The sequence below is a fragment of the Fukomys damarensis genome, unplaced genomic scaffold (assembly GCF_012274545.1).
Source record: "Fukomys damarensis isolate Sample0158 unplaced genomic scaffold, DMR_v1.0_HiC HiC_scaffold_35, whole genome shotgun sequence".
NCBI classification, from domain to species: domain Eukaryota; kingdom Metazoa; phylum Chordata; class Mammalia; order Rodentia; family Bathyergidae; genus Fukomys; species Fukomys damarensis.
This window is the reverse complement of record NW_022900947.1, coordinates 47,611,858-47,632,219: the sequence shown is the minus strand read 5'-3', so window position 1 is coordinate 47,632,219 and position 20,362 is coordinate 47,611,858. Positions and strand designations below refer to the sequence as shown.

Below are 20,362 nucleotides of genomic sequence, written 5' to 3'. Positions count from 1 at the left end.
TCTACTGAGCCCTAACTGACAGTCCTATCAAGAAAATGGAGATACGCTAGAAATACATAGAATGAATATTTGACACTGTCCCTCACATATAAAACTGAAACTATTAGGACCTGTACCTTCATTTCTTCAATTTTCCCTTAGAATGAATGAATTTACATTTCTAAAATGATCAATAAGGATTCTGCCAACATGTAAAGAACTAACTCAGGAAATTAAAAGGTTAATTCTAGTTAGGAATAAAATATACTTTGAAATTAAATCAATTTTTCATGTGTGGCCCTAGCTTTTTAATATACTAGAAGCAAATTTTAATTTTTTTATTTTATAAAAACAAAATGTTATAATCAAATAACAACAGGATACCAACACGAATATAAAGTACCTCAGAATCTAGCTGGGCAGCCCTGTAATCCCAGCACTCGGGAGGCCGAGGCAAGAGGATCACTGCCAGTTCGAGACCAGCCTGGGCTACATGGTGAGTTCCAGGTCAGTCTCAACTACATAGTGAGACCCTGTCTCAAAAAAAAAAAACAACAAAAAATAATACTAAATACATAACCTCAGAATCTTGATAAATTCACATCCTGACTCTGAGGACTTAGCATGGGTTTGAATTTTGGTTTTCCTGTTTTACTTTTTTCCTCCTCTCTTTTCTTTCTTTTCCCTTCCTTCCTCCTCCTCCTCCTCCTTCTCCATTTTCCTCACTTCTTTAGATAGAATCTAAGACTTCCTGCTCTCTAGGCAAGTGGTCTAACCTTGAGCTATTACACAGCCCTTTTTAAATTTTTATTTTGAGACAATTTCACTATGTTGCCTACTCTGGCCTTGAAATTTCTGGGATTACAAGCCTGTGTCACTGTGCTTGACTGAAATACCAAACTTTCTCCTAAAAGTCTTCTTAGAAATACCAGTGTCCTATTTATGGATCATATTTTTGAATGGCAGTTAGCACAACATACAACCTATAGTCGTATACAGCGCATAGTGCCAAAATTGTCTTCTAGAACTTTTTTCTGAAAATATTCCCCTCTTCCCCCACCAAACAGGCAATATAGCAGCCAGTATTTCACAGATGATCCTCAGTCACACTCCGTGAGCCTTTAAATCTACAAATTAGTTCCTTTGTCAGATATTGGGAACTGAGATCTAGGGAGAGAGACAATTTTTCAATTGCCTTGTGATTTTACAGAACAGGCATTAAAAATTTTATACCTCTGAGACTGAGAAAATTAAAACTTTTCTACAATGAATAAAAAACATGATATATAGTGAAAAGTTGGCATGACAGGCAGCAAGACAGGAACTTAATAGATCCTCTTACTTGCTGCCATTCTAAAATATTCCCAAGACTCAAAAATATTGCCATCATGCTAAATTACTTTTCTGCTTAAAATGTGTGGGTTTCCATTTTATACAATTTCAAGAGTCCTACCATTATATTCTAAAATGTAATGCACTTTGTCTCTACACAGCAAAAATCACATAAGATTGGCATCTGTAATCACAACCTTATTTATGTAATGTGCCAAGAACTGTTCTAAGCAAACATAAACATTTATATAATAAGGTATTGTACATATGTGCACAATATTGTAAAAAATAAGGGAGGGCAGGGGAATGGGGAATAAATAAGAACCAAGATACATCATGCAAAGATACAAGTTCCCAAAGATTAATGTAAATGTATTGTATACCTAAAAGGTAGCAATAAAAGAATTTGAGAAAAAAAATTTGCATCAAATGTATTGCTTTAGTACATCAATTACTTATATTCTGGCTCTAAATATGTAAAGTCAAAAGTCATTAACTTTACAGGTATATAATGATAGAAAAACCTATCAAGTGGCATGCTAGATGAAACTTTATAAGCTAATTCCACTGTCCTTTAAAGATTTATTCACTTTTTTGGGGGGGGGAATTGAGTAGTTAACTACAAAGGTGAAAAAAAAAAACTGCATTAAGTACATATGCTGTTTAGTAGCAAAGGCACCAGAACAATATTTTATCTAAGGAAATGAAGATAAAACTACTTTGGCTCATAAATTATTATTCCCAGGATCTTTTCATTTTTAACTGCTTACAAGTTTAGCCTGATTAAGCACAATTTTAACAAATAAGTTGTGGCATAGAAATATCTCCAGCTTCTGTGCTTCAGCCAGATCAGTTTTCAGTAAACATCTAATGATGAACGCTGTAAGCAAATAGCTAACAGGCATCTAACCTTAAATCTTAAATAGAAGCCATACATTTGGAGCAATCAAGTTATTTTAGCAACACGGGTGTTATGAAGCTACAACAAAAACCAGGATCTGAGGGAGGCCTGAGACGTTTTATTTATGTATTTGCACTAATTGCAGTCCAAACTGAAATTATATTTGTTAGTCTTAAATACAACCAATTACATTGCTTGAAGAAATTGTTAGTATTGAATTCCAGAAGGAGATCTATAATGTGCAACTGGCTTTGTGAAGTAGTAAGTACAGGCTGGTTCTTAGGTGAATTTGTACTCAAAATTCATATTCTACAGTCAACTCATAAAAACACAAATCCTAAATTCACAATAAATTCTTGGAGATTGTTAGAACATCTGGGGATGGGGATGTGGGAAAAAAAATGAAAAGTCTTTTCTAAGAGACAAACCTTCAAAATATAAATACCACCTAAAAAAACTAGAATAAAGTTTAATGTGTAAGAAACAGAAAAAAAGAAAAAAATCAGACAGTAGAAATAGATAATAAATTCATTAAATGCATATATATAAATATATGTATATATTTTGTAACACACTTACATTGTTAAGTAGTAAATATGCTTAATAGATTCAAAGCAACAAAATAGGTTTAATCTCTCTTCAAGGAGATGGCATAAATAAAAAGAGGTCAAGTAGTTTATTGTTTTTGGTTCTTTTTTTTAGAAAGAACTGACAGGAACTAAAACTATGAACACAGATTAGAAATTCACTGAATTACTATAAAGTCAAATTAAATACAAGAGAGAAAATGGATAAGAAGAATATATGCAGAATGTAGCAAATACAGAAAATACATGTTGATGAATTATGAAAAGGAAAAGAAATTGTAAAAATCAGGAAATCTAGCATAGTTCTAACTAAATAACCAGATAGAAACAGAATGGACTGGTAAAAAGAGAATGGCTGAGGAAATTGCAAAACTAAGAAAAGATGTCAAACTAAAACTTCAAGTTCAATACATCACTTGTATAATAAATCAAAAGAATTCCACATATAGAACTATCTTAGTGAAATAAAAAGATAAAAATACTAAAATGAAAAGAAGAAAAATCTCTGGTGTGAAAAACTAAAATAGTACTCAAGATCCTAATGGGACAATTAGCAAATAGGAAGAAAAGGACCAAAGGTGTAGGGACAGTGAGAAGGATAGGGAAGTGGGAATAAGGGAAAAGGAAAAAAATATGAGAAAATGTAAAAATGGAATTAAAGTGTTTGAAGGGGGGAGAGGAGGGTGAAGGGAGGGTGGGGACAAGGGGGAAAAATGAGAACCAAGATCTGGCATGTAAAGGTACAAGATCCCAATAATGAATGTAACTGTACTGTATACCTAAAATGTACCAATAAATTAAATTTGAAAAAAAGAAAAGAAGAAAATACAGCTTGTTTTTTTTTCCCCAAAGTCCTGAAAAATGGAAACCAATCTCTAAAAACAACAAATGGCAAGTCTTACAGACTAGGGAAAAGAAGTAATTCTCCAAACTCATTCTACCACTTTTAGATATATATGATATTAAAACAAAAAAAATGCATATAAGGAAATTTTCAACTCCATTTCACTCATGATTAAAGATACTAGGGAAAATACAAGCAAATTAAATTCAAATGTACTTTTCAAGGGATACACTTGACCAGAGGGATATCCCAGTTAGGTGAGAATAGCTCAAAGTTTTCAAGCCCGTGCATTTACACAAATTAAATTATTTAAAAAGAAAAAATATGCCATCTACTTTGTTGAAATGTTTAATAAAATCTAATACTCATTCACAATAAATATGAGTAGTAAATAAAGAATAGGACATAACATTTTCAACTTCCTAAAAAATGTACTTGGGGTACACATCATCTTGAACTTCAGGGTAAATAGCACAGTGAAAGGATAAAAATTAGAAGATTCTAAATAATTAAGTCTTCAATATTAAAACTTAGACAAATATGCATAATGCCAGTACTTGTTTGAAAAATTATACTGGAGGTATTAGCAAGACAATAAAAAATGGAGAAATACGTGTATAAATTAGAAATGATGTAATATTTTTATAGAAAAAATAATCTATAAATTATTAAGAATTTAGTGAATTGTCTCTACATACAATTAATGTTCAATTAAATACTAGTATAAAGTTTGTCAGTTACATTTCTGAGTAAAAATAACAAGAAACCTGGAAATACAATTATAATGATACCATAATATATGATATTATCATAGAATATAAAATACACTTTAAAATATTTAAGCCTATTGAAGAAATAATTTTAAAGATTTAGTATATTAAATAATAACTAAATACATGGAGTGATATACTATGTTCATGCCAGAAAAGCTTAGCATGTAAAAATAGTATTTTTCTAATAATGATCATATCCAGTGCAATTTTAATGTATAGAAAGGTTAAACATGATTCATAAAATGATATAAAATTGTATATGGAAAAATAAAAATAATATTCAGAAAGAAAAGAAGACAAGGAGTGGATCATCTATCTATAGAGAATTATTATAAAGCTATAATAAAGAAGACAGTATAGAATTATTATGAATAATGATGGTGTTGGGCTACATAAAGTGCTACCTAAGGTAGACAGAAAACTCAAAAGCATATTCACAGATGTTGGTATATGACAGAAGTGACTTTCACATAAGTAGGGAAAGGGAAGGTTATTTAGAGGGAAAATAGCTACCCACATGGAAAGAAGATAAAATCGATATCACTCATTACTGACATATATACAATCTACAGAGAACAGAAGGACAAGTGGCAAAACTAAAATGTGTTAAAGCCTAGTTAAAAAGCTTATTTGAAAAGTTTTTAGATTTAGAAAAATGAAAACACATTTTTTAAAGTTAAGCATAAACAGAACCTACAAATTTGACTGTATCAAAATTGAGAGTTATCAATCAAATAACATGTTAAACTAAGTATAAAATGTTATAGAATAGGAGAAAAGTTTTGCAATATACATAACCAACAAAATATTGAGATTTTTTTAATTCTTCCACAAAGCAAATGAAAATATTTAAAAAGATTAAATGTACCACATCTATACACACAAACATGATCAAAAGGCATAAGGGACTTTTCATGGAAAATACATAAATCCAAACAAAATATCAGTAGCAATCCTGGAAATGCAAAACATCACCATAGCATGGTAGCATCGTACATGCTATTAATTTAAAAAAAAAAAAATGACCATTCCAGGAAGAGGAGATAGAAAAAAAAATCTAGATTTTTACGAAAGACAGAAGTTTATTTATTTTTGAGTCCTCCCACCCTCATGGTGCTGTGGGTGGAATCCAGGACCCTTATCTTGGGGTTCTTACTTAAATAAAAAGAGAAAAAAAAAACACAATCAGTACAAATTACTTGCAAAATATTTATTTAGAATGAGGAAAGAAATTGCAACAAATTAAAAATTTTTAAAAACTGACAATACCACAATTGCATTAAACTAAAAAAAAAAAAAAAGGAAACAAATCTTCAAAATTTTCTTTTTGAAGAAATCCCTAAATTACGATTTCTCTCAATAGTTTGGCTGCACATTTTTAAAATGTTTCTCATATAGCAACAATTTTGGACATATTTCTGGCAAACAAAATAGAAAGATAATTCCACTATTTTCAGCTTGATTGAAATTTATTTTCAGTATTGGTAGCATAGTTCTGTGATTTATTATTAATAATGTCATGAGTTTTTTAGCATATCTTTGTCAAATTTGCAGAACTTTTTAAAGTTTATTTCATGTACAAGCTGTGAAATTGGGGGATACCAAAAGTTTTCTTTTTCAGGAAAAATATTAAAGAATGATGAGCTCATTTACTGATTATTGTTCTCACTATGTCAAGTATTTTATATTTACCAGTGTTAGCATTTGAGGGTCACATTAACAGAAATATGTGCATATGTTTGTGTGTGTACACACACATATATTATATTTAACTTGTAACATCAGGAACTTATAGGACATGATCAATCAGATATGCAAACACATACACTCCTATCTTAAGATGCATAAAACATGAGACTCAAAGACATTGATGTACTTATTCATAGAATATCCACAACTTTGTGCCATACAACACACAGGCAATATGATACTTTAAAAAGTGCTGTATCTATAATTGTATGTGTGATCACTGAGTATGTACCCGACAAGAGAGAACTTCTGTTTACAATTTTATTTCTTTATTTGGAAAAAAAAATAACAGATAAATTTCTGCATTCACAAGGGACAAGTTCACATGCAGTTCAGCCTCAGGTCCATGAGCTCCGTGCCATGTTGTACAGCTGGCTCTGCAGGATGGGCAGCAGGAGGGGTCCTGGAAGGCATTCCTGCACCAACATGAGTGGCTTGTGAGTACATTACACACAGCAAGTCTACTCATCAATTCATTATAACTTTAGCAAAGCAGTTACAAAGCAAAGGACACATTTTCAACACATATGAGAACCCAGATCCCACAAATACAGAGTAATAAGCTAGAAAAAGAAAGTGAACCTCAAGTACAAATGTTTCAAAGATTTACCAAGCGTTAAACGTAAATAGATATCCACATGACCAGTAGCCATGTTTCAAATATGCTCTAGTTGACAATAAAAACCCTGCAAATTATAAATAACATGAGAAACCATACATGGCCATTCACTAACTGAAGGGATAAGAATAAGAAAATCCTGGTGTTGGTTAGAAAATTGGAACTACAGAAACCTGTTTACTTAGGTACACTCACTTTTGAAAATATCTTAGAATTACCAAGTAAAATTGAAATTAGACTGGGATTATCTAGTAAAATGAAAATACCTACCTATTCTTACAAAAAACATATAAGGAAAGCTTAGAACATCTTGATGTACAGAACCAAACTAAGTGATTCAAAGCTCCATCAGTAGAAGATGGAATAAATACACTGTAGTACATTCACAAAACTATATGTGTGTGTGTGTGTGTGTGTGTGTGTGTGTGTGTGTATCATTCATATCACTAGGATGGCTTTGACAAACATGGAATTTAGCAGTGAAGTCATCAAAGGATTCAACATGATTCCAAAATAGAGAAAACAACACCATAGTTTTAAGGGCTACACAAACATGATAAAGTTGCAAAGAAAAGCCTAGGGTTGGAAGGAAGAGATGAAAGCAGGAAGAAGCATAAACAGGCATAGGGAGTACTGGCAATTCTAATTCCTAACCTGGGTATTATTTAATCATGTGCTTGTTTTATGATTATTTTTAAGACTGTACATTATATATGACAAGATGTTTAGAACTAATTTAAATAGGATGTAGAAGGTAGTTGAAGACATTCAACTGCTATAAACAATACTAGAAATATGGAGATATGTATTAACACAGTAAATTCTGCGTGACTAACTTAAAGTGTTAAAGAAGTTTGAGAAAAATTATTTCTCTTCATTCATGTATTAAAACTGTATAGAGAAAATTAGATCAGTGGAAAATAGGTCTTCCTATAATGTACGTGAATATACGTATTCGTATGCACATACACAGCAGGCACCCATATACGCCGGCACGTCCCTAGAAAGTTTTTAAAGCCATACGCACCAAACTGGTATCAGTGGCAAGTCTTACAAGTTGCTGTTTAGTTTTGGTTTTTGGCTGTTGGTTTTCCTTACCTTTGTCCGTTCACTCAGTCTTTCATTAGACGCCCATTTAGTTAGTGTGCTTGACGTGCCATGTACTATTCTAGGCACTGAGACCATACACTATTTAATGACCTCACCATACGTCAGTGCCTTTATGAAAACATAATCTTGCAAGACAAGTGACGTGCCAGGTAAGTAAGAATTAGAGTGTGTCAGGAGAAAAACAGTGAAAGAGAGCAGGCAGAGAGATTATTATGTTTTCAATGGGATAGCCAGGCTGAGATGGTGACTTCTTAGTACCGAGCTAAAGGAAGCTGAGGAAGTCACAGGGTGGGCCTCACAGAAAGGCGCTCTGTGGCACCGATAGCAGCACCTGCACGGTCCCTTGGTGGGAGTACACTTCTCAATCTGAGGACTAGCTTGGAGCGGAGGGTGGTAGGTGAAGAAAATGAAAAGTGGGAGACGAATTCAGAGGGGAGGCTGGGCCCTACGGAACAAGGGCCTTGCGAGACCTAACAAATCACTCTTAGGGCAATGGGAAGAGACCACCAGACATTTCTCAGTGCTTTTGTCCTGTGGGCCTTGGACTTTTTTTTTAATAGTTGCTTCATTGTGATTTATAAGAAGTTTGTATTATTTTCACATGAAAATACTTAATAAAAGGCATCTGCAGTTATCTTTCTATAATTAGAAAGTTTTACCTTTTCTAAAAAGGAAAGAATTAGCTGCTTATTGTCATTAATCTGAGAGCCAATCAAATCATAAGTGGAGTCATTTCTGACAGTCATGGGCAATCGTTCACCACAACTCATCTCTTCGCGTGCCTGTGCACATAGCTGTGTTCATACTGCTTGCTCCTCACAATTCTAGGTAGCAAAATATCTGTGACTGAACAAAAGATGAAAATACACAGATATAGTCTGAAATACTTATTCAAGCAACATGTTACAAGTGATTTTACCAAGTGCTACCTACAACCTATAAATAATTTCATTATGCGACTCATATATCTTGCCTGCTACCTGAACAAAGATTTACACTTTTGCTCAAGTTTATCAGTCAGATGGCATGATCTCAACAAGAAAAAAATAACTGACCATCTTCCCTCTAATGAGATAGTACAGCATTTTTTGAGTAGCCACCTTATGGTGCATCTGCAATTGTGACCCTTGCAGAACCTTATCTAACACTGCTCTCTTCCTCCCTCTCTCCCTCCCTCCCTCCCTCTTCCCCTTCTTTCCTTCCTTCTTTGATCTGATCTATTTCTATATAGTCTATTATTTCATTTTGATTTTTGATTGGCAAATAATTATTATAATGCTGGTTTCTAATTGTAAAGTACTGGTATAGACATCTTTCTTTCATGAGTAAGAAAGAAAAAAAAAGGCCCCTGTTTTTATCCTGTTTTAATTGAAGCATACTTTGCCATCTTTTGACTCGGTACTTCAGAGCCATTTCCATAATGGTCACAAATTTGAGGGAAAACTTCTGAAAACTGCAGGCTGGTAATGAGAAATCATGCTGGGTTGGAGCTAAAAGATAGCTGCGATTTCCACCACAGTGAAATAAATCTACGAAGACTGCAGAATTAAATAGATTGTCCTGTTTAAAACAGATTAAAGGAGCACTTGATGTGAACTTGAGGTTTAATGTTGAAGTGCAAAGCCCTGTTCCTCTCTCCTATGTTTTAAGGAATAGCATTATTATTACTTCTCATTAAATCTGCCCAAACAAGAAATAATCCCTATTCACTGATGCAGCAATTAATTATGTCTAGCCAGGTATGTCAGAAAAATCTAAATAACAATGACCAAAACAAGACCAAGATTTATTCCCTCTCTAATTAAAGAGGGTGGAGGTAGACCCTCAGTGGAGGGTTGAACAGATGCTGTGCAGTCAGCAGGGTGCCCTGCTTTTCCAATCTCTGCTCTGTTTTTAACAGCTTGCTTTCTTCATCAAGGCTACTCAGGGCTCTGTGATGCCTGCAGACCTCTGAAAACCACAGCCACATCCCAACAAAATTAAGCAAAGGGAAGAGGGATAAAGGACTGATACTATTAAAAGATAATCTTCACCCCCATAAATGAAATATCTAGGAATCAATCTAATGAAGGACCCAAAAGACCTCTAAATTGAGAACTACAGCACTCTGAAAAAAGAGATAGAAGAAGATCTAAGAAAATGGAAAGACATGCCTTGTTCCAGGGTAGGAAGAACCACTATAGCGAAAATGGCCATGCATCCAAAACTCCTATACAGATTTAGGGCAATCCCTATTGAAATCCCAACAGTATATTTCACAGAAATAGAGAAAAAAAAATCCAAAAATTAATTTGGAACCAGAAGAATCCTAGAATAGCAAAAGGAATTCTAGGTAACAGAGACATGGTGGGGAGAAATCACAATCCCCAATTGGAAACTATACTACAAAGCCAGTGTGATAAAAATAGTGTGGTACTGGCAAAGAAACAGATCCAAGGATCAGTGGAATAGATTAGAAGATGCAGAAACAACTGCAGACACACTCAGCTACATCATCTTTGATGAAAGCGCCAACCATCCTCGGTGGAGGAAAGATAGCCTCTTCAATAAATGGTGTTGGAAAAACTGGATTTCACCTTGCCAAAGATTAAAGCTAGACCCCATGTTTCACTGTCCACTATATTAAAATTGAAGTGGATTAAAGATCTAAATATTAAAAAAGAAACACTAAACTTGCTCAAAATAAGTTAGGTAGAACTCTTAAAGACATTAGCACAGGAAAAGATTTTATGAACAAATCCTCAGTAGCATAGGAAGTAGCACAAAGAATCAGTAACTGGGAGATCTCCTTTTTAAAAAAAAAATCTTCTGCACTGCAAAAGAAACCACCAGCACAGTTAAGAGACAACCTACAATGTGGGAAAAAACTATACTAGCTGTTCCTCAGACAAAGGTCTACTATCTAGAATATATAAAGAACTAAAAAAAAAAAAAAAATCAGACCTCCCCCCTCGAAAAAAATCAGACTCAGTTCAAAAACAGGCATCTGAAATGAACAGACATTTCACAGAAAAAGCAGTAAAAGTAGCAAATAAACACATGAAAAATGTTCCACATCACTCATCATTCGAGAGATGGAGACAAAAATAACCCTGAGATTCCACCTCACCCCAGAAAGAGAGGCTGCTATAAAGAAATCAACCAACGGGCAGGGGTAAAGGGAGGGTAGGGACAAGGGGAAAAAAATGAGAACCAAGACCTGTCATGTAAAGGTACAATATCCCAATGATGAATGCAACTCTACTGTATACCGAAAATGTACCAGTAAACTCAGTGAGAAAAAAAATCAACCAATAACAAATGTTGGCGGGGTTGTGGGAAGAAAGGAACCTTCTTCATTGTTGGTGGGAGTGCAGGCTGGTGCAACCACTGTGGAAATCAATATGGAGATACCTCAAAAACCTAGGATTTGAAGTCCCATTTGATCCAGCTATTCCTCTTCTGGGTATCTTCCCAAAAGAATTAAAAGGATCACATCACAGTGCTTTATGCTCATCCATGTTTATAGCGGCACAGTTTGTAATAGCTAAAATTTGGAAACAGCCTAATTGCCCATCAACTGGAGACTGGATAAAGAAGATCTGTTGTTTTTGTTTTTTGTTTTTTGTTTTTATAAAATGCCATAATGAATGAGAAAGTAGAATCATTCATAGCTAAGTGGATGTACATTGAAGCTACAGTATTAGTGAAATTAATAACACGTGTAAATACCAAATAGTTTCTCTGGTGTGGGAAGCTAAATGTGTAAATAAGGATCAAAATGTATAATTGATATTTTCTAATAGGAAGAAAATGTCTAAAAGAATAGGGGAAATGGGAGGGATGGGGAAAAGAAAAAATATGAGAAAAGGAAAAAATGGAAACAAAGTCTTGTAAACAGGGAAGGGTGGTGGGGGTGAAGGGAGGGCTGGGGAAGGGGGAAAGAATAAGAATCAAGATACATCATGTAAAGGTACAAGATCCCAACGATGAATGCAACTGTACATATACCTAAAATGTACCAATAAACTTAATGGAAAAAGAAGTAATCTTCATGGAAGCTATAGAGAAACCTCCCCATGCTGCTTGCTGTTTTACTTCTGTAACTTTATGCAGTCAATTGCAGACAGAAATTAAGTGGAAAACTTCTAGTAGATCACTCATAAGTTTTACATTGTGCATTGCTCTGAGAAATGTGGTGAACTATGCCACCATCCTGCTTCATGCAGCTCAGTCAAGAGTCATCACATCTGTTCTGTGCATGCTACCTCCATCTGTCCCTTACTGGCCATCTGTGTGATCAGGCTGGATGTCACCAGAATCACAGTGCTTGTGTTCAAGTGACTCTTACCTTAACCTGATAGTGGCACTCACAGCACAAGTGTAATAATGCTAGTCATTCAGATATGCTGAGGAGAAGCCTTAAAGTGCATTTTTTTAAAGTGAAAAAGTGAAAGCTTGATTTAATAGAAAAAAGAAAAATTGATACGCTATGGTAATATCTGTGAGAGAGAGCAAAGCTTCTATCCACAAAGTAATGACGAAGGAACAAGAAATCATGCTAGTTTTGCAATCTTAGCTCAAAGTGCAAAAATTAAGACCACGATATCCAAGTTCTTAAAAAAGATAGAAAAGACATTAATTTTGTAGGTGGAATTCAGGAACGGGAGGTGTGTTCTGATACGTGGTAATGTGTAGTGAAAGCATTCAGCCCATGTGAAGACTTCAGTGAGAGAGCCTCAGGAACGATCACAGCAAACCATGTACTGCAAGCAAGGGATGGTTACACAGATGCAAGGATAGGTTTGGGCCAAGAAACATAAACGTTAGTAGAGTACCTGCAGATCCGATGGAGGAGTTGCTGCTAAATTTTTGGCAGAGCTGATGAAGTTGATTAAAGAGAAAGTACACCACGCAAGGTAATAACGAAACCATACTCTTTTGGAAAAAATATGGCTGGCACAATGCATATTTATGAGAGTATAGGAGGGCCTGGGATTTAGCTCAGTGATTCCGGTGCCTGCCTTGCAAGTGGAAGGACCCAAGTTTAATCCCTGGTACCAAAAAAAAAAGAAAAAGAAAAAAGAGTATAGGAGGCACCCAAGGGGACAGCATTTTCCGAAATCACTTCAAATACAAAAGAATACGAGAAAAACTCTCATCTCCTGAGAAATTTCAAGCATCAACTTTGGTTACATCTAATATCCAACCCTTGGCACAATCATGGCTCAGTGATCCAAGGTCACCCACGTAACACGGTATCTAATGTATTGTCAGAAGTCAGGAGCAGTCCGATGCCAAATCTCGATGCCACCTTGTCTGCTCACTTCATCTCATCACTAGATCACTCCACATTGTCACGAGAAGAGTGAGTACCATGCCACAATATACTTGGAGAGAGACCACACACACAATTTTTATAGTATTTTGTTATAGTTTTTCTATTTTATTATCTATTATTATGCATAGTTTAGTGAAGAAAATTATAGATAGATAGATAGATAGATAGATAGATAGATAGATAGATAGATAGATAGATATAGTATTATATGTATAGAGGTTGATGCTTTCCACGGTCTCAGGCTTCTTGAGTCTTTGAATTTATACCCACAGATGAAGGTGTCAACTCTAGCAATAATTCCCACCTACATTTTATTTACCACGTATAGCTACAAGGAAGAGTACATAATACAGACCTTACCTGCGGAAGTGCAACTTTCATAAAATATCAGAGTGTTATTCATAGTAGTAATCATATTTAATACCCATATATACTTTATGAGTATGAGGCATATATATGCAGCATAAGTTGTAAGTACTTTTCATGGAATAATTAGTTCTCATAACAAACTTCCCAAGGCAGGAACAATTATTTTTCTTTCATAGGCTAAAAAAAAAAAAAATCTAAGGCATTTACGTATTAAATAGCTCCTTGAGTAAAAAGTGAGCCAAGATTGGAGTCTTGGCTTCTGGTTTCAGAGTGTATACCCCTAATCATTAGTTCAGAGGCTGTCAAACATTTTTTGTAAAGTGCCAAATAAGAAGTACTTTGTTTGTGTACTACAAAGTCTCTGTGCAACTATTTAACTCTATCCTGGTATGAAGCAGCAGCCATCAGCGACATTAAATGAATTAGGATGGCTTTGCTGCAGTAACAAAATGCAGACTTCACATGGCTGACCTCTTCAGATACCATTCTCCTCTCCAAGAGGGACAATAGTGACTGGACAGGAAACAAGCTGTCACTGGCACTGTAAAGTGTGAGTCAACTTCCAAATACTGTGATCATAAAAGAGAACCTGGTTAACAGCATGCTGATTGAGCACTATATTTAGAAATCAAAGAGCCATGGTCTTAGCAACCAATCTTTAATGATACTTTTAATTTGATTTCCTTTTTTTATGACATCTTTTCCTAAAAATCATTTGCTTCATGCTTTCTTGAGAAAACTCATAATAGAGGTTTGTGCATTAAAACTTTTGCTAATCCTTCCATTAAGAATGCATTTCTTAAATCTAGTCTTCCAAATTGTTTTGATCTATAGAGGCTGCCCTCACCCACCACAGACAGACAGACAGACAGACACACAGACACACAGACACACACACACACACACACTCACACGTGTAATATCTTCAGGAACAGAAGTTTATCAGAATAGTGCAGGCAGAACTGACTTCAATCTTAATATATGCTATATTGCAGCTGAAATCACAATAGAGATAATTTTGAAGGCATAATAACATTTTTTAAATTCTTGAAGAGATACAATACAAATAAATAGAAACACCAATTTACTAGGGAACCATATCTCTTACTTGGAAATCAATAGGTTGTCTTGGAGCCCTGCCCTGCCCTCCCCTCTCCTCCCCTTCCCTTCCCTTCCCATTTTTTCTCCCCTGTGGAACTCTTAATTGAAACTGTTACCCAAAAGTTCTGTCTGTATTCTTTTGTATCTTGACATAGTAAACCTCTTGCTAAGCTGTGGTAGCTTTTGTCAAAGACAATCAGCCCAGCAGCATGGATAAAAAGTCCTTCACACATTAAATGGGATTTTGCATTCTTCTGTTTCTTTATGTTACTTTCATTCCCAATGTAATGTAGATTAAGGATCAAATTAATCTTCTAACTGGATCTCTGTATGGTTTATTAGAAAGGAGATTAGATAATAGTGACCAAATAAAATACAGGTAAGGTTATCCTTCTCATTCTGAAAAAAAATTGTTAGATGCCTACAATGGCAAAGCATTTTTCTGGGCATAGTATTAAACCACTGTAATGTAACTGTAAATAATTATTTGGTTAAGTCATTTCTATCTAGCAGTAATTATGTATTTATTGGTACATCCATTTTAATGGCGTATTGTAACTTAAAATGTAGCATAGTAATAAATAAATTTCTAATGGCATAATTAAACCTCAACAGAGACGTAACTGCTGAATAGCATTCTAAAACTCTGGAGACATTAAAGGTGCAGCTGAATTATTAAAATAGGTAATGCTATATGCATTGAGAGTTTGTATTTTCCCTCTGCTAAAGGTTGGTCTTTACAGTACCTGCTTTATATAGCAGTTACATCAGAGTTTATAAGTACATAGTATGATTTGCTATGAAAGTCTTGAAAGTTGTAATCTCTTTAAGCACTCCCATCTATGGAAAGCATTTTCAAATAGTTTAGGCATGTGACCTATAAGCTTCAAGAGTAATTTAATCTTCAGTATTGTGGGTTGTTCTCTCTGAAAAAAGTTAAAGTATATGTTGATTTTATATGTTGTTAGTATTTATCTGAGATAATAGTTAAAATGGCTGATCATTCTATCACCTTCCAAATTTCATTGTAGCAAAATAATGTGATTGCTTTAACATAAGCCTAATATGCACAGATAAAGATGAAGTTCTGTTTTATTATCATGTTCCATGGTTATACTTTTAAATCTAACAAACTTTCAATCAAGCACTACCATTCAATTGAATATTTAACTTGACAAAATTTAATCTTATCTGTAATTAAATCACATTTTGCCTTTAATGATTCTAACTAAAGATTGGTATGATAGCCTCCCATGTAGCTTGCTTTAAATTAAATCTACTGGAATTAATAAGTAGTTTCTTTTGATGTATGTCCAAGTCTCTAAGTCTCAGATTTGGACACATTAAATATTTTTAAACCAAGACAATGCCATTGGTTTTTATTTTTGTCTAGCTTTAATATTTCTTGAAATGTTCCCAAAGAAAAGAATCAAAATTTAGTATCAATTCCTCTAATGTGTTCATTCATAAAACCTCAATAATCACTTTCACTTAGAATAAAACTCAATATTCTAATAATAAAATATAACCCAAAATACATATGGATCTTGTGAAGAAGGGAAGATCTGTAATTACTCTTTACTTCTAATATTCTTTTTTGTTAGATATCTGGTGGCATTATAGAAATAATTGGATCTTTCCCATGACTCAAAAAAAGATAGGAACCCTGATGTACATTGTAAATATATTTCCCTAGAGTTTTCATGATATTGAAAAAAAATACTAGAATTTGCTTTGTTTGCAAAAGTTTGTATTTTTTCACTTATTTTACAACTGCTGTAGTTGTAGATAGTGGTGGTAGGTGTGTGTGTGTGTGTGTGTGTGTCAGATCAGATCAGTAATCCATATTCAAATAAAATACTTGGATGAAATGTTCAGTGACCTTGGGGAATGACTCCCCAGTTTTTTCTCGAAGATTGCTTTTAACTGAAAGTAGACGTTTTTAATATGTCACTGTTCTCTACTTAGATTTATATATTGTGGTAGTATACATTCCTTAGAGTTACGCTTTCAGGTTTGCCAAGAATAAGAGCTTTTCTGGATATTTCTTGCTAATCCTGGAATAAACCTAATAGCATTTTTCATTGCTACCCTTTTTTGAGAAAAAGAATTTTCATCAAAACCAATTTAATTATCTTTTCAAGGACATACAAGTATACCATGTCTGCACTGGAAAATTTCAATGTTAAAGAGTAAAATTCAGTACTTTGTAATGAAAGAAGAGTGGATAAGAGAAATTACATTCAGTTCTGATTATCTACTGTTTACAATTAAAATTTCTTAAGAAGAGATAGCCATTCATTTTAACTAGTGAAAATGTGCAGCTCTGAACATGGAGTAAAATATGAGCTTCACTACTGTTTTTGATGATTATGCTGGTGAGGCAAAAATGAAATTGAGTAGAGTGAATAAAGAGTTAAACTTAGTCTAACATGAAACAGGACAAGTGAGCTCTACAAAGCTCATGTCTCAGATGGGCCAGGCCAGCTGCAGCATTATTAGAACTAACTGATATTAATGCTGAGGTGTTTCTCCAGCTTGCCCTTAAGCCAGCATATGAAAACATTCTGCTGTTGCAGTTGGAGAGATCAGTAACCCAGAAGTAGCCAGTCATGGAACATAATCCCATGAGCAGAACTGGTTCAGGAAATTGTGAAAGAAGCAAACACAGTAAATCTGCATTTTTTCCTTGCAATCTGGCTAACCAAAGTTTATGTATTTTCATGGAACTACTTAATAAAGATCGCAAATCTGCTTTTAGGTATGACTGTCTACAAAAAGGATGTCCAATTTTAATAATAAGATTGGTGGGAATTCTTAAGCATTTTATTATGTGTCATTCATGTTCTCAACATTGGCAACTTATTTTTTTAAAACTCTATTGCCTTGGCATCCTATTTAGTACATTTTATTACTTACTTTCCAAAAGAGGCAACTGAGGCACAGACAGGATTATGCTTAAAATCACTGGACCAGAAAATGGGGTAGACAAGCTTTTAACTGAAGCAGTCTAGAATAAAAGTCATGACACTTAAGCAGCATAAAATATTGTCTCTCAGTAGAAAATAAATCAAGTTATCAAACAAGGAGAAACAGAAATAAGACACAGAGAAAGTCTTTACTGTGTTTAATGTCCTAATTAGCTCTGCCCTAATTATTGTCCTTTTCCTCCCTGATTAAATGAATGAATAAGTTCTACTAATTCCATTAAGATGTTTTTAATTGTATGAAGTATTCAATTTAAAAAAAATTATTTAGCATAAGTAGAATTGAATTGTGGTTCTATACTTCAAAGCCTGTTGAAAATACTCCAGTAAGAGAGGCTAAACACGATCACGCATGAAGCAGACTCACTGGAGTAAGAATGCTTAGCCACGAAATTAAGAAAAATAGCACACTGGAAAGCATACTGATGAGAAACTCATCAGGAATTAATTCCACAATGAATGAGGACTCACACTGAATAATCACATGTCCTCTGGAGTCCTAAATTTACCATCTGTAAAAGGACTGGACAAACTTGTTTCAAGAGTTTTCTCAGGTCTGCTATTCTGTGAAATTATGCTGCATGGGGAGAAGACAAACAGTTTAGGGTTATGGGTAGAGAAGCACCAAAAGATGTGCGAAGAAGACTAGAAAAATCGTGGTGAGGGTTGAGGGAAAGGCGAATCCAGGATGACAGCAAGAATGAAGGGAGACAGGAAAGGACTGGCTGCAAAGAAGAAACTACAGATAAAATATAAATGACTGTTGAACATTGAAAAGGGGAAAAGAAATACATCCAAGATTAAACACAAACTGAAGTCAGAGAATAAGTAAGCTGGAAAAAGACTAAAAGCAAGAAAAAAGAGATACTGGATTGTATGAAATTGGACATAGTTTAGACAGCAACTGAGAGAGGCCAGTAAAGATTTGACCAGATAGACATGGTAAATGGATATGGGAAAAGAGATCTCACACATATAAAACATTCCTAGATTTAACTTGGTAATAAAAACCAATTGTGGAAGAAGTGGAGTGCATTCTATAACTTTTTTTTTTTTCCTAACTAGATATGGTGGTGCTTGCCTATAATCCAAGCAATTTTGGCATCTGGGACAGGAGAATCAGAAGTTTAAAGCCAGCCAGGGTAATTTAGTAAGACTGTATCAAAGTGAAAATTAAATAGTGTTGAGGATGGAGCTCAGTGGTAGAGTGCTCTCCTAGCATTGGTGAGGCCCTAGGTTCATTGTTCAGTATCTGCAAGAAAAAAAAGACTCATTACACTATCGGTAGATGATTTTGATGATCTCTAAAAAGAGGGTTTAGGATTCTGCTCTTCTAAAATATGGATGTCAGATATTTGCATTAACAACTTTTACATCAAGAATGCCATATAAATAATAATTGAATTAATTATATCCCCTGAGGCACCTCTTTCCCCTTACCATAAAATACATAAATAATCTACCCAGCCATTTTTTTTTAACAATCTTGGATAAACACTTGTGAAGACTATGCTCCAAATAGACATTGCCAATTGATCACGAATTGTCACTGGAGTGAAAATTATTTTCCTCTCAAGTACAGTATCCAGGAAAGTTGTGTGTTACGCAGTTTAGAAAATTTAGAGGTATTAATTCTATGTGTTATTGTTAAAAAGTTGAAGGAAGACAATAGGTGTGAGAATCCAGCCAAAGTGGCTTTTGCACCTAATGATTATTGCTAGTTTTTCTCTTATTTCCTATAGGACCTTCAATTTAAAAAAAAATTTCAACTTACAAAAACTTAATGTAAATTGGGTGACTTATGAAAACTAAATACCTCACCGAGAGTCACATTAAGGAAATTAGAATTATTATGATTTATTGTGCATTTTGAATGATAAAAAATGAAATCATTCAATTTATAGTTTTAACTAATGAAATTATTGGTGATTAATTTTTGCAAAGAGTAGGTTGTGAATAGCTGCGACAATGTGGTATTTTCCAGGAGAGTTTCAAGATGTTTTTGTTTCATGTGAATAATTCCCACTCTCTATGATTTCTGCTTGATTTAAAATTAATAACTAACCTATTTCTCAGGTCTTTATATTCATTGACTCTCAAAGCGACGATAGAAACAGACATCTTGAATTAACATTTTTATTCTGTGAATTGTTATGAAAAACATGACTTATGAAGTTGATGTGTTTAAAGAATATACTATTTCTTTTTCTAAACTAGGAAGAAAGCCATATTTATGCAGTTAACTACCCTCTCCTGGAGATAAAAAATTTTCTATATTGATGATTTCATATATCTATTATGTTTAAACTTTGAAAAACTTTGAGGCTGTTTAAACATAACTGATGCAAATAGCCAGTACTTACAAAGAACTCAATGCTATTACTTAACCAAACTGCACCTTAAATCATTGGTGGACTTCTTATAAAATTTGTTTATACCTGGACCCATTTTAAGAAACTCTACTTTACTCAGTGTGGGGCAAGTCCGGTTTTTTATTTTTTTATTTTCAATGTACTCTCCTTGAGTCTAATGAAGCTAAGGTTGGAAAACCCTGAGTTATTCTATTGACCCTCACAATAACCCTTGAAAATTGAGGTAATTTTAATCATCCGGTTTCTCAAAACAAGTGAATAAAATGTAGCACAGAATTACGGTGTTTTTCAAAAGGTCAAGAATTAGTCTTTACTTCTA

General features: G+C 34.1%; 1 protein-coding gene across 1 annotated transcript in view; it reads right to left on the bottom strand.

Annotated features, from left to right (window-relative positions):
• Positions 1-5,883: 5,883 nt before the first annotated feature.
• Positions 5,884-20,362, bottom strand: part of Adgrl3 (adhesion G protein-coupled receptor L3) — an 811,341-nt gene continuing 796,862 nt past the window's right edge. Inside the window, exon 26 of the mRNA XM_033758920.1 lies at positions 5,884-6,581. Coding sequence (XP_033614811.1) covers positions 6,487-6,581 — 95 coding nt within the window. The 3' untranslated portion in view covers positions 5,884-6,486. The remainder of the gene's footprint in view (positions 6,582-20,362) is intronic.